Here is a 15222-nt window from a genome sequence, read left to right as displayed (position 1 = left end):
CTGGTTCCTTTCCTCTGGTTTAGATGACAGCGCTTCCGCTGCAAGTAGCATGGAGGTGACGGACCGCATCGCCTCCCTGGAGCAGCGGGTCCAGATGCAAGAAGACGACATCCAGCTGCTCAAGTCGGCCCTGGCCGACGTGGTTCGGCGCCTGAACATCACCGAGGAGCAGCAGGCCGTGCTCAACCGGAAAGGACCTACCAAAGGTGGGCGTTTTAGGTAACACAGGAGCAGCTGTTGAGTCAGGCTCGCTGGAGACCCTTGCGCGGGCCGATACATTGCGCTCGGTAATGTTTGACATTTGTAGGTGATCAGTAAATGCTTGTTGGGTCAGGGGAGGAACTGTCCACAACGGACTGAGAACAATTGTTTATACAGAATCTCCCAAATAGCGTTAGCTTGCAGAAAAAGCCCACAGTCCTTGCTGTGTGCCCTTGGGAGGCAGGTTAACCTAGAAACTGTTTTGAGAACTCGCATCTCTTTCTCTTACTCACCTTATACTGTCATTCGTTTCAGCCCGGCAAACACTTAACTGACCTTGTGGGACATGCCAAGCTCTGAGCCGGGGACTGGGGGCACAGTGGGGACAGGCCCGTCTCTTCCCCTGAGGGGCTCAGAACCCCGAAGTTCATCACTAACCCTGCTCCCCCTTCTAGCTAGTGAGCTCCCCCTGGGCCAAGCCTCCCGTTTCTTTTGAACCTCCTTCTCGCTGCCCATGAGAACGTAGCCTACCACCTGTACCTAATGGCTTTCTGGCAAATTGAAATCATCACTTCATTTCCCTGTGGGACCTGGGAACAAAGCATAAAAAAGCAAAATGTGTGGTTTAAGTAACTTTGTGACCCTCTTCCTAAAATGCTGGAAATAAAAGGCCTCTGTATAACAGCTTCTGTCCTGCTAGTAGACTTTGCTGTCTGCTTTCAACCTATCCGCAAGGCTCATCTTTTGCCAGAATGACTTTTCCTCATGGATCACGCTGGCAAGCAGAATTAAATTCCTCCTGGCTGTACAATTCCTTTGGTTAAAACATTTTGAGATTGCAGCATGTAAGTGTCCCTTTAAAATTAACTTTTTTCGTTTGGATTCAACAAGTTATTTCACAGTTAACTGTATTTTCCTTGGAGTCAGGAGAGGGTACTGTCTGATGCTGTGTATGCCAGTTTTCTTCTCATGTACTTGGTTATATTTTCATACATTTTCACATTCCTGTGGAAAGAAAGCTATTTCTTTGTCCTTTTATCACCAACTCCATGTGAGATGTACATGCTGGCAACGTCTACATTTTGAAGAACCTTTTAAATGATCTTTTTCTCCTAAGTTACAAAGTGATTAGGGTATTTTACATAGAAACTGGGTTATTTTAGGTATGCTTGACCTATTCAGCTTTCCAAAAATAATTGTGATGACTACTGTATCCTAAAGGGTGCATTCGAAGTAGTTGCTTTCTATATAAAATTTCAGACTTCTAAAAACTTCTTTATTATTAGAAAATTAGGGGGAAAAATAATACAAGTGGGCTGTCCAGCAGTTATCTTTTCTTGATTTGGAGTAAAGTTTGATTTTGATAAAACTTCTTCTAAGGGAGATCACTTTTTTCATAGTTACAGCTGATGTTTCTTTGTGACATTCTTTTCACAAGTGACAATAAAGCACAGTGGCCAGAAGGTCATGTCACGAAATGAGAAAAGATGCGAAGAAAGTCAGGGAGGGCGTGGTGTGCCCTGAATGGCGTGGGCCGTACTTTTTCCTGCTCGTGTGCAGTGCTTCAGGGGACGCCGGAGCAGAGGGGGGAGGATGGAGTCCGTCACCAGCTCCGAGAGCTCGGCCGTGGCGCTGGCTGTGCCCTCTGCCTGGACAGCTGGCCCTCTATAGCTGGGGCTTGCTTGGGGGATCTTTAAGACAAGAGGGATTTTAGGCAAACCTCCTTTGATTTCCGTTCTTTTGGCTTGCCATCCTAATACAGACCTGAAGTAGACTGGACACATGGCATCCTAATGGTTAAATATTAAATGATTTTTCTTTTCCCCCAAGTTTAGTGGTCAAGCTCTGTCTTGAGCTTCGGGTGTTCATCTTTGTGCTGTTTGCCCAGGGACAGGGATGGCTGTGCTACAAAGAAACAGGTCGCCTTGGAAGCCGGTGACCTTCAACGTGCTTGAAGCGCGTGCGTGAAGAGCCCGCGTGTTGGTGCCTCTGCCGCCCCCGTTGTTAGACTTCCACTCCCGAGTCTCAGAAAGGCCGGTGAGGCCAGACCCGGTGGCTCCAGGTCCTCTCCAGGACGGGACTCCACTTACAGGATGGAAGAGAGTTATCATGACCTCTGAGCTTGGACTGACTCCATCATTCTTTATATGACTGAACTAGCAGAACAATGACCACTGCAGTCTCATGAAAATAATTCGCTCACAGATCAAGTTCGAGCCTTCCTGAGACAGGGAAAGATTGTGGCTAATCCCATGAAATGCTGGGCCTGTGGACACGGTTTGTACAGACGGAGCTGTGTGTCAGGCTCCTTGTTTTGGACAATGTTCTCCTGTCCCTGGAATGGCCTTTTGTACTAATTACCCCGCGCTTTCTAACCCAGTGATACTGGGTCATAGGATAAACTCAGCCTCTACCTAAGCTCCCCCAACTGTGCTCTTCTCCTTGTACTTTCATATGTTTTCTTAAATATTAAGAACTGTTGCCCTGTCGTATGTCCTAAGTGAAGAGAATGTCAGCCTGCAGTTTGCTTTGTTCATGTTGGATTTACGTTCAACTGGGAAGGTTTGCCCAGCTGGGGTTACCATGCTGTGAAGGAAGGAGAAACAGGCTGCTTCTGGGGCATGTATTCTAAGATTCTTGCTAATGTTCAAGTTTTTTCAGTGTTGTGGTTGGAGTGGGGCAGTGCCAGCTCCTAGTAGAACGAAATGAATGGACTCTCTTAGGTATTGCTGTTATGAGTGCAAACACAGAAAAACGCTTGATGAATAAAGAAGTTCATTATGGGGAAAAACTGGATAAGAAACATTAGAGGAAAAGCAAGTGTAGGGGCACGGCCAGAAAACTACAGCACCTCATACGCTTGAATGCTGTGCAACCCTTAAAAATGTCTGTTATTGGTAACACAGGGACATGCTTATGTGCTACATTAAGAGTCGAAGCGGGATATAAAACTGTATATACTGTATAATTCCAAATAATTAGACAAAATCTATGCAAAGATTGGAAAGAGATATACCAAGAGTTACTGGTTGTTTTTGTTTGTTTGTGTTTTTTTTTTTTTTTTTTTTTGAGTGGTATAAGTATGTTTTTCTTTTTTATACTTTTAGTTGGCTTCGAAGTGTTCTTTGGTGCATATTCTTTAATAAGCAGAAGAAATTATGTTTTAAAAATGAGTCCTTTCTTACCACTGAATCGGATCTTCACTGTACTGAGATCAGCAGCAGGGCTTACAGCAAACACCAGCGCTGGAGTTGGCTCACGTGTGTTCTCAAGCAGACAGGAATCATGGTTTGGAGTTAAATTAATAATAGATCCATTGTACACACGCACAGCTGATTTCCATTTCAGCACCAGGAGAGTGTCACAGGATTTTAAATGTAAAATGTGGGTTAAAATATAGTCATCGTCCCATGCATCTGGGTTGTCTGTTTTCTTGGGCATTAAGCAGCAGGTAGTCCTTTTTCTCATTTTAATTCTGCTTGTGTGTTCACACTGTAATTCAGCAGCTTGCCTTTTGTGAAACTTGAACATACCTTTACACATGTTTTGTATTGGTCATATTAACAGCCCCATCCATGAACAGATCAGAGAATTAATAAATACCACCTAAAGCTGACATGCTGATAAGCAAGTCAGTCCGGCCGTTTCAGCACGTCGAAACCTGGTCACAGGATTTAACTCCTGCGACTGCTGTTGAAAGCAGATTATGAATTATCTTTAATAATGTCGCCTCAGCTGCATTAACACTTAACCTTGCTATTTAAAATAATACTGTAGCTACCATTTATTAGTTGGCTAGGTGCTGGACTTTGCAGTAGGTATTTGGGCTATATTAGCTCATTTCACCTTGCACAATTCTTTGAGGTAAGTGTAATTATGTCCATTTTACAGATGAGAAAGCAGTCTCTAGGAGATTGAATAATTTGCCCCAGATTACACCTAATTCAGGAACGTCTGGGACTGGGCCCCAACACCTGGCTGGACGGGTAGATGGATTCTTTCTGGCATCCGTGTTGCTTTGCTCTGCATGCTTCTTAGCAATATTATTTAAATTAGCATTATTCAAGACAAATCAGATATTTAAGAAATGAATAACTATATAACTAGAAATGAGAGTTCTTTTCTCAAGGTTTAATTTGATTTACAAAGTATCCCCAATCCAATAGATCATATTCAACACCTAATTGTGTGAAATACTCTGTTACGGTTCCTTCACAAATTTTATTAGGTAGGTACAGCTAACTAATTTTTTTTAAAATTGAACCTCTTTGCAGTGAATGAAATTAATGAATAATTAACTTAATTCTTTGTCCTACTTAACCAAATTTAGATAGCAGTTTTTTTCCTTCTGTCTACTGTGCTTTCTCCTTACGTTTTGCTTTACAAATCATTTAATTACAGAAAGTAACTTTTGCTTTCTTTTAGACAGAGCACACTATAGTTTCTTCCATTTGTCTCATTAATTGCCCTCCCCAGTTTAGATAGGCACTCTTTAGTGATTTATAGAAACGGTTTAGTAGATGTAGTCAATTTTTCAGAGACTAAGAAAGATTGTTTTTAAACTTTGTATTATGAAAAATGATAAAATGTGTGTAAAAACACCTTTTATTTTTTTACCTGGCTTCATTATTTATCACCATGTAGTCAATTTTGTTTTATTTATTATTCCTCTCCACCCCCACCCCCACTGGCTTCCCCTTAGCCCATTAGGATTATTTTAAGGCAAATCTAAGACATCAGTTTATTTTATCTGTAAATATGTCGGTATGTATTTCTAAAATATAAGGCTTCTCTTTTTAAAAATTCATAGTACCATTATCACACTTAAAAATTAATAATTCCTTAATTTCAAGTCAACATTCAGATTTTCTAATAGATGGCTTTTTTATAACAGCATTATTGAAATACTTATGATAATTCACATAACATAAAATTCACTCCTTTAAAGCATACAATTCATTGGTTTTTAGTATGTTCAGAAAGTTGTGGGGCTGGCCCGGTGGCTCAGACGGTTAGAGCTCCATGCTCCTAACTCCGAAGGCTGCCGGTTCGATTCCCACATGGGCCAGTGGGCTCTCAACCACAAGGTTGCCAGTTCGATTCCTCGACTCCCTCAAGGGATGGTGGGCTCCGCTCCCTGCAACTAAGATTGAACACGGCACCTTGAGCTGAGCTGCCGCTGAGCTCCTGGATGGCTCAGTTGGCTGGAGCGCGTCCTCTCAACCACAAGGTTGCTGGTTCGACTCCCGCAAGGGATAGTGGGCTGCGCCCCCTGCAACTAGCAACGGCAACTGGACCTGGAGCTGAGCTGCGCCCTCCACAACTAAGACTGAAAGGACAACAACTTGACTTGGAAAACAGGCCTGGAAGTACACACTGTTCCCCAATAAAGTCCTGTTCCCCTTCCCCAATAAAATCTAAAAAAAAAAAAAAAAAAAAAAAAAAAAAGGAACATTCCCTTAAAAAAAAAAAAAAGAAAAAGAAAGTTGTACAGCTGTCCCCACTATCTAACTTTAGAACATTTCATCACCCCAAAAGATACCCCATCCCCATTAGCAGTCATTTCTCCTTGCCCCCTCCCACGGCCGTCCCTGGTAACCATTCATCTCCTGTCTCTATATGTGTGCCTGTTCTGGACATTTCATATAGATGGAATCCTGCAGTGATTCTTTGGCCCCTGTCTCTTCTCACTTAGCATCATGTCTTCAAGGTTCATGCATGTCACACATAGCGTGTATCAGTACTTCTTTCCTTTTTGTGGCCGAATACAACACACTTAACCATTCATCAGTTGATGGAAATTTGGGATGTTAATAAATGACCTTTTGCAATGCGTTCGTTAATGTCTTTTTTCCCCATATATGTTTCCAAGTACATTGAATTTTCAGTGTTACAGGATTCTTGTACTACTAGACCCATGCCTGAGAATTTAAATAAATTCACATGGTACCATGGACAGCCTTCCCTACTTGTCAAACAATATATTAAAACTTGATTCATGTGCATTCTGATACTTTCAAAATCTTTTAAAACATATAAGAGTCAGCAGTTTAAATCTGCTGTAGGACTTGAGATTTCTGGCACAGTAGGTAAGAGGTAACATATGTACTCACTATTCCATACTTTGCTCTTTTCACCGCAGGGTATAGAGACCGTCTGCGTTCCTTTTACACAGCTGCATAGTACTCCACTGTGAGGATGTAAGGATGGCCATAGGAGGACAGCAGCCAAGACATGGACTAGAGGAGCATAGGGGAGGCTCGCCCAACCTGGTTAGGGGCACGCGCGCACGTCTGTGTGTGGGTGGGGGTACAGGGTCCTGGGCCAGGCACTGGAGAGGATCTGGGTGCCAGATAGCTTCCATTTGCTCCCTGCCTGGAGGCTGACTTGTATGAATAGCACAGACAGGTCCACTTGCTGTCCACCTGCCGTTGAGGCGTGAGCAGAGGGAAGCCCCAGCTGAGGGTTGGGAAGAGGGCAGAGAGTGAGGTCAGAGTGTTTACTCCCTTGACTCCTTCCATGTGGGGTCCCTCCACCGGATGTAGCTGCTGCGCCCAAACAGCTTCTCTGACTTACGTTCAAGGTCGCTGCTGCCTTCTCTCGGCCCCTCAGACAGAGGAGGTTGACAGCTGTTCTGCTCCCGGCCCAGGAGACAGCAGGGAGCGTGAGCTGCCCACCTCTGGAGCCAGGTGTGGAGTGCATCCCACTGAGAGAAGGTAGGGAGAAGTCTAGTGATCCCACCCCAGCACAGATGTCCCCCACCCACTCAAACTGGCCAGGTAAGACTGGCCCACCTGAAACAACAGTGTAACAGTATAAACTGCTCTGTAATGGAGGTTCAGAGACGGGCCATCAGGGACGAGAATGCATGAACCACTGGTTCTCCAAGTGTGGTCCCGGGAGTAGCAGCAGCATGGCTGGGAACTTGTTAGAGATGCAGGGCCTCCGGCTCTGGATGCGGGGGTGAGCCCCAGCCATCTGCGCCCTCCAGGGGACCGCTGCACGCTCAGGTTGGAAAGCCGCTGACAGAAACAAACTAAGGAGGTGGGAGTTTTGTTTGTCAGGGGGCACTGAAGAGTTGGGTGCATGATGGGAAAAATAAAATTGGATAGAGAGAATGAGGCCAGGTTCCTGAGGGTTATATGAACAATATTGTAACTAGCAAACAGTGTGGACAGACATGCAGTGGCCTAGGGGTCGGGAACGGTGTCCTGTCCCCTCCCTTCCGGAGGCTTGGTTGTGAGCTGGGAGCCGCACCAGGCGTGTTGGTCCCAAGTTGCATGAAGCAGTGCGTTTCCTGTTGCTGCCGCTCAGTAGCCGCTGTAGCGGCTCAGTAGCTGCTGTCATTACTTCAGCTTTTCCGTTTTCTGTTGGTTCTGGTGACGTGAACATGGGGCATCAGGCTGTCGGGAGCTGTGGAGATCGATGAGGGATGTGAAGAGAGGGGTTTTCAAGGAGATTCGCCTGCATGGAGCCCACAGAAGTGTCCGGAGACCAACGCTCGGTTCTAGGAGCTATGCTGCAGGAGAGATGGGATGGACGGACAGTAATAGTGCGAATGGAAGCGCAGACAAGCTAATACTGTGCTGCATTCATTTCCTGGGATTGCTGTAACACATGGCCACAAGCCAGGAGGCTTAAGACAACAGAAATTTATTCTCACACAGTTCTGAAGGCCAGAACTCTGAAATCAGTGTCCCTGGGCTGAAATCAAAGAGTCGGCAGGGTTGGTTCCTTCCGGAGGCTCCGAGGGAGGCCTCTCTCCCAGTTCCTGGCGGCTGCCAGCCATCCTTGGTGTTCCTTGGCTTATGGAAGCGTCACTCCAGCCTCTGCCACCATCCCATCGTCACACGGCCCTCCGCTCTATCTTCACGTGGCCTTCTCATTAAGGATACTGGTCATTGGACTCAGGGTCCACGCTGATCCAGGGTGACCTCCTCATCTGAACTGATTCCATCTGCAAAGACCCTCTTTCCAAATAAGGTCCCGTTCTGAGGTTCTGGATAGACAGGAATTCGGGGGGCGGGGGGGTGGACACTGTGTAATCTAGTGTGTGCATTTAAAGAAAAAGACCAGAAACTGAAATGCTGGGTGAAGTAGAGAGGGAAGGTAGAAGTGAGGCGAAGACGGTGAGGGGAAGCGTTCTGCCCCGGAAGAGAGGACGTTAGCGAGCAGGGCAGACTGGGGGTGCAGAAGATAAGGCTCTTGGTGTTGCAGCTGTGGGGTTTCCACTGAGGACGGTGACGTACAGCAGTGGGCAAGCCCATGGCTGGAGCAGGTGCTCAGGAAATGAGGCAAGAGTACAGAAGGTGTCGTCCTCTGGCCAAAGGGGGTGGACGGTGGCATTTTCCACTTTCTGTCACATTAAAAAAGAAGGAAGACTGGCGCTCACTTAAGGGGCTGAAAAGTTGCAATTTATTAAAAATTTGGCATTCTATGGAGTTTTGTCGTGAGTAATGTTTTTAAGAGCCTAAATTGAGGCAGAGTTAATTCTGTGGTGAACAAAATTAAATTCTGCTAGCATTTTTAAATATATATATATATATTTAAATTTTAGAATAGTTTTTGATTTACAGAAAAGTTGCAAGGATAGAACAGGCCGTTCCCATATACTCTTCACTGTTTCCCTTTTTATTAATATCTTACATTAGTGTGGCACATTTGTCACAACTAATGGACCAAAATTGATACATTATTATTAATTAAAGTCACACTTAACTTGGATTTTCTTAGTTTAATCCCTGAAGTCCTTTTTTTGTTCCAGGATCCCTCCTGGATTATATGCAGTCATCATGTCTCCTTAGGTTCCTCTAGACCGACAGTTTCTCAGGTTTTTCTGGTTTTTGATAACCTTGACGGTTTTGAGGAATACTGATTAGACAGTTTATTAACTGTCTTTCAATTTGGGTTTGTCCGATGTTTTCCTCGTGGGTGGACTTGGGTTATGGGTTTCAGGGAGGAAGAGCACAGAGGTAAAGTGCTATTTCCAGTACATGCTGTCAACAGGACTTGCCACTGTTGATGTTGACCTTGGTTACCTGGCTGAGGTAGAGCTTGTCGGTTTCTCCACTGTAGTCTCCCCCGACTTCCATACTGTACTGTTCAGAGCAAAGTCACTACACAGCCCACACTTGAGGAGTGGGGAGCTGTCCTCCGTTTCCTCGAGCACAAAGTATGTACATAAATTATTCTGCATGAGACATTGATCTCGTCTCTTCCATTTAGTTACTTAGTCATTTCTATCAGTAAGGACTCGTGGATATTTATTTAATACTTAAGTAATCCAATGCTACTTTATTTATTTTGTTGTTCATATTGTTCCAGCCCTGGCCACTGGTTGGTTCCCGTGTCCCTTTGATGTGCCCTCATCAGTATAGGGTCTTTGGGTTTCCTTGTTTTTCTGAACACGTCCTTACTTTCTGACACTATAGTGTCAGATGCTCCAGTCTTGTGTCATATATTCCCTGCCCAGCCCTAGATTCAGGCAATTCCCCAAGGAGTCCTGGTTCCTTTTCCTGTGGAATGGATAGAAATCAGGGTTTGGGCACTGAGTGTCTTTAGGTGCCGTCAGCAGACAGAACTAGGAAACACGTGTGTGTTTATACTAACCCAGGTATACATACTCGTATGTATCTATGATTTTTGTGTCTGTAGCTACGTCAAGCTAAACATGACTTTATCCTGCTGTCTCCCGGTGTGCTCCATGACCACCTGGTTCATTCTAGCCTCTCCATTACTTGTCTGTAACCTCCCTCTCCAACAGTTAGAAGACTGGCTCCCACCGTCCTCCATGCATTTACCTCATGGTTCAATTCCAGTGTTCACGTATAGTGGTTTCAGAATTGTTAACCCATGCCCCAGTGAGAAACAACTTTACTAACTGGAATACAGTGCTCTGTGCAGTTCCTTTTGTACTTTTACAGTCTCTACTTATTTCCAAAATTACTTAAGTCAGCACCTTTCCTCTCACCCCCTTCCACAAGATTATGTCATATATTTATTTGTAATAAGTTAGATTCTTTTGTCACAGTCTGCATTCCATCCTGTGGTTCCCCCATCTCCAAATTGATTTTTATTTGCATAAAGTTCACTCTTTGGGCTATAAGAGTCTGTAGGTTTGGACAAAAGCATAATGTCCCCTATCTATCAATACAGTATACAGAATAGTTTCACCACCCTAAAAAATCTTTTGTCCTTCACATTTTTAACACACACACAACTTCTGGCAACCACTGGCCACTTTTCGTCTGTATAGTTTTGCCTGTTACAGAATGTCGTATAAATGAAACAATACCGTGTGTAGCCTTTCAGCCTAGCTCCTTTCACTCGTCACTGTGGGTTTCAGATTCATCCAGCTTGTGACGGTTGCTTCATTGCCTTTTTTGCTGATTCAGATTCCACTGTCTGGATGGACCGCAGTCTGTTTATCCTCTCACTGATGCAAGGGCATCTTGGTTGCTGCCAGTTTTTAACGATTATGAATAAAGCTGCTATAAATATTAAATGCAGGTTTTGTAGAGATATAAGTTTTCCAATCAGTGGTAAACACCTAGTGTCACCCAATTACTGGATTGTACAGTAAGACTATATAGTTAGCAACTGCCAGTCTTCCAAAGCGGCCACACCATTTTCCACTCCCACCAGCAGTGGATGAGAGTTCCTGTGGCTCAGCACCCCACCGCAGTCAGTCGGTATTTTGTTTATTTTTTGGATTTTAGCCATCCTAATAGGTGTAGAGAGATACCTCATTATTGTCCTAATTTGCATTTCCCTAATGACAAACGATGTTTAACATCCTTTCATATGCTTATTTGCCATCTGTATATCTTCTTTGGTGAAGGGTCTGTTCAGATTTTTTGCCTATTTTTTTTAATTGGGCTGTTTGTTTTCTTACTGTTGAGTTTTTAGAGTTCTTTTTATATTCTGTATACAAATCCTTTATCAGCTATGTGATTTGCAAATATTTCTCCTGGCCTATGACTTGTCTTTTCATCCTCTAAACAATGTTTTAAGCAGAGCAAAAAATTTTATAATTTTAATGAAGCCCAAGCCGTCAATTTTGTCTCTTATGGATTGTGCTTTTCGTGTTGTATCTAAAAAGTCATCACACGGCTTTTCTCCTCTGTTGTCATCTAGTTTTATAGTTTGGGATTTTACACTTAGGTCTGTGGCCCCTTTTGAGTTAATTTCTGTATAGGATGTGAGGTTGGTGTCTAGATTCAATGTTCCAGCACCATTTGTTGAAAATCAACATTGAATTGTCTTTGCACTTTTGTCAGTTCTTCTGGCATTTTCTTTTCTTTTTTTTAAATTGTATTGGGGAATATTGGGGAACAGTATGTTTCTCCAGGGCCCATCAGCTCCAAGTCATTGCCCTTCAATCTAGTTGCTGAGGGCACAGCTCAGCTCCAAGTCCAGTCGCCGTTTTCAATCTTAGTTGCAGGGGGCGCAGCCCACCATCCCAGGTGGGAATTGAACCGGCAACCTTGTTGTTGAAAGCTCGCGCTCTAACCAACTGAGTGATCCGGCCACCCCTCTTCTGGAATTTTCAGCTTGAAGTCCTTTTCCTTTGTACATATCTTTTTTTTTCTTTTAATTTTTTTTTATTGGAGAATATTGGGGAGCAGTGTGCTTCTCCAGGGCCCATCAGCTCCAAGTCGTTGTCCTTCAGTCTACTTGTGGAGGGCGCAGCTCAGCTCCAAGTCCGGTCGCCGTTTTCAATCTTTAGTTGCAGGGGGCGCAGCCCACCATCCCATGTGGGAATTGAACTGGCAACCTGGTTGTTAAAAGCTCATGCTCTAACCAACTGAGCCATCCAGCTGCCCCTCTGGAAGTTCAGCGGTAGCTCGTTGTCTCCAATCTAGTTGTGGAGGGCGCAGCTCACTGGCCCATGTGGGAATTGAACCAACAACCCTGTTGTTCAGAGCTCATGCTCTAACCAACTGAGCCATCCGGCCGCCCCTCCTTTGTACATATCTTAAAGAGTTACCTTGATAAAGGGGCAAGTTTTGATTTCCTTTTCTGCTTGTTTTACAGCAAGACCGCTGGTGCAGACCCTGCCTCTAAGAGCCACTGTCAACAATGGCACCGTGTTACCAAAGAAGCCTAGTGGCTCTCTACCGTCCCCCTCTGGGACCAGGAAAGAAACCGCTGTGCTGGCGACAACCAAAAGGTAGGCACCAAGGGCCTTAAATGAGTCTAAAAGCAGTTCCATCTCAGACTTTAAAATAAGTATTTTTTTAATATGACACTGTACAATTTTTCATCTGAGGTAAAAATTACGGTCTTTGATGAGTTACCATAAGAGGAACCATGTAGGTTCTGCTTTTTAAAATTTTTAAAATTGTTCTGCTTTTTAAAATTTAATCATATTATTTTTGAAATCTCATTAGCTAAAGCTACAGTGTGCTGTTTTGTATTTTTACTTAAAGCTCCCTTTTGAAAAACAAGTGGGAGTATAACTTACGCAAAAAGGATTATGCTGTTCCCAAGTTCGTACTTGACACATAGTTAAATTCAGATGACCACCCCAACCTTAAATGTTTATCTATAAAATTTGGATAAGCTTTTAAATTGTGCCTAACAGTGGAGTTCTAGATATTGTCGTCTGTCTGTTAGAGCATAGTTTGCTGTTAACTTTTTAAATAATTTTATAGTTGTCATATTAAAATTTTATAATTTATATGCCAGGCCACTTTGCTAAATTTTTAGGCTCTGGAAAATTAAATAACCTGATGGAAAGCCTTAAAGAAATTCTTCGGCAATACTGCCTCGTGGGGCTTGTTACAAGAACTTGTCGAGTTCATTAAAATACTAACTGCCTGATGTGTGCTGGGGACCTGGGGTGCGAATATGCTGTGTGGGGTACTGGGCGTACCAGTGGGCTTGTAAGAGTTAGATTTATGCTGGGTTTGACTCAGAATGAAAATGTAGCGATCCCATCTTTTAAATATATAGTGTTCAAGCATAATGGCCTATCCTTCAAGCAAATTTTCATTGTGCTTCACCAGATAGAGTTTCATTGTTTGTGAATTTTAAGAAAATTGGTTTTTTGCAGGGCTTTTTAGAACTTCACAATGAAATCCTTTGCTTCATTTCCATATATGTTTAATACTCGTTTGAATCATTTATTTATTTAAATAAACATGAAATGACTTATGAATTCTTAATTGGCAGCATTAGATATGGACTATCATTTAATCTAGGTGTTACAAGATTGAGAAGACTGATTTTTCTGTAAAGATTCGGGTTGCCATCTGTTATGATTTCCTTTTTATTGTAAAAACCACTTAACACTAAATTTATCACCTTAACCATTTTAGTTGTACAGTTCAGTAGTATTAAGTATATTCACATTTTTGTAGAGCACATGTCTAGAACTTTTTCATCTTACAAAGCTGAAACTCTATACCCAGTACATGTTAATTCCTCCCCCTACACCCACCCTTGGTAACCACCTTTCCCCTTTCTGTTTCTGTGGTTTTTGACTACATTAGATACTTCGCATGAATGCAGTCATACAGTGTTTGTCCTTTTGTGGCTGGACGCTTTTACTTAGCCTAATATCCTCAAGGTTCGTCCATACTGTAGCATGTGACAGGATTGCCTTCTTTTTTAAGATGGCGTAATATTCTATTGTGTGTATAGACCACATTTTCTTTATTCATTTTTCTGCCACTTTTGGGTGGCTTCCACCTCTTGGCTATTGTGAATAATGCTGCAGATATCTCTTTGAGATCCTCCTTTGAATTCTTTTGGATAAATACCCAGAAGTGGGATTCCTGGGTCATACAGTAATTCTATTTTTATTTTTTTGAGGAATTTATTGTAATGTTTTCCTTAGTGCCTGCACCATTTTATATTCCCACTAACGGTGCACAGGGTTCTCATTTCTCGTTATCCTTGCCAACACTTGTTATCTGTTCTTTTGATAGTGGCCATCCTGATGGGTGTAAGGCGATATCATGGTTTTGATTTGCATTTCTCTTCTAATTAGTGATATTGAGCATCTTTTCATATGCTTGTTGGCCATTTGGATATCTTCTTTGGAGAAATGTTCAAGTTCTTTGCCAATTTTAAATTGGTTTATTCATTTTGTTGTTGTTGTTGAATTGTAGAAGTTCCTGATATATTCTGAATGTTAACCCCTTGTTGCATTTAGCAACATTTTATAGTTTTCTGTGTACAAGTCTTTCACATCTTTGGTTAAGTTTATTCCTTCGGTGTTTCCCCGAAAATAAGACTGGGTCTTATATTAATTTTTGCTCCAAAAGACGCATTAGGGCGTATTTTCAGGGAAGGTCTTATTTTTTCATGTACAACAATCTACATTTATTCAAATACAGTCATGTCATCTTCTGGAACATTGTCATAACATACCATGTTTCCCCAAAAATAAGACCTAGCCGGACAATCAGCTCTAATGTGTCTTTTGGAACAAAAATTAATTAATATAGTAAAATAAAACCAGGTCTTATATTAGTTTTTGCTCCAAAAGACGCATTAGAGCTGATTGTCTGGCGAGGTCTTATTTTTGGTGAAACACGGTACTAAATGCGTCTGTCTGGCTGACGATCTTAACTGGGGCTTATTTTCGGGGTAGGTCTTATTTTCGGGGAAACACGGTAAGTACTTTATCCTTTTTGATGTTATAGCAAATAGGATTGGTTTCTTAATTTCTTTTTTGGATTAGTTATTGTTAATGTGTAGAAATACAACTGATTTTTGTGTGTTGATTTTTGTATCCTGCAACTTTATTGAAATTGTTTATTAGTTTAAAATTTTTGTGTATGGAATCTTTAGCATTTTCTACACATAAGATAATGGCATCTGCAAACAGAGATAATTTTACTTTTTCCTTTCTAATTTGAATGCCTTTTATTGTTTTCTCTTGTCTAATTGCACTGACTAGGACTTCCAGTATTATGAATAGTAGTAGTGAGAGAGTGAGTATCCTTGCTTTGTTCCTGACCTTAGAGGAAAAGCTTTTAGTCTTTCACCATTTAATATCATGTTAGCTGT

At 42.5% G+C, this 15222-nt stretch overlaps 1 protein-coding gene across 5 annotated transcripts in view; it reads left to right on the top strand.

The window, feature by feature from the left end:
• EML1 (EMAP like 1) overlaps positions 1-15222 on the top strand; it is a 163837-nt gene that overhangs the window by 96554 nt on the left and 52061 nt on the right. For all 5 annotated transcript variants that reach the window (XM_033108794.1, XM_033108793.1, XM_033108795.1 and 2 more), the window contains exons 2-3: positions 24-206; positions 12238-12373. In XM_033108794.1, coding sequence (XP_032964685.1) covers positions 24-206; positions 12238-12373 — 319 coding nt within the window. The remainder of the gene's footprint in view (positions 1-23; positions 207-12237; positions 12374-15222) is intronic.

The sequence above is a fragment of the Rhinolophus ferrumequinum genome, chromosome 6 (genome assembly GCF_004115265.2).
Source record: "Rhinolophus ferrumequinum isolate MPI-CBG mRhiFer1 chromosome 6, mRhiFer1_v1.p, whole genome shotgun sequence".
Taxonomy (NCBI): domain Eukaryota; kingdom Metazoa; phylum Chordata; class Mammalia; order Chiroptera; family Rhinolophidae; genus Rhinolophus; species Rhinolophus ferrumequinum.
Note: the sequence above shows the minus strand (reverse complement) of the source record. Positions and strands in the feature narration are given on the sequence as shown.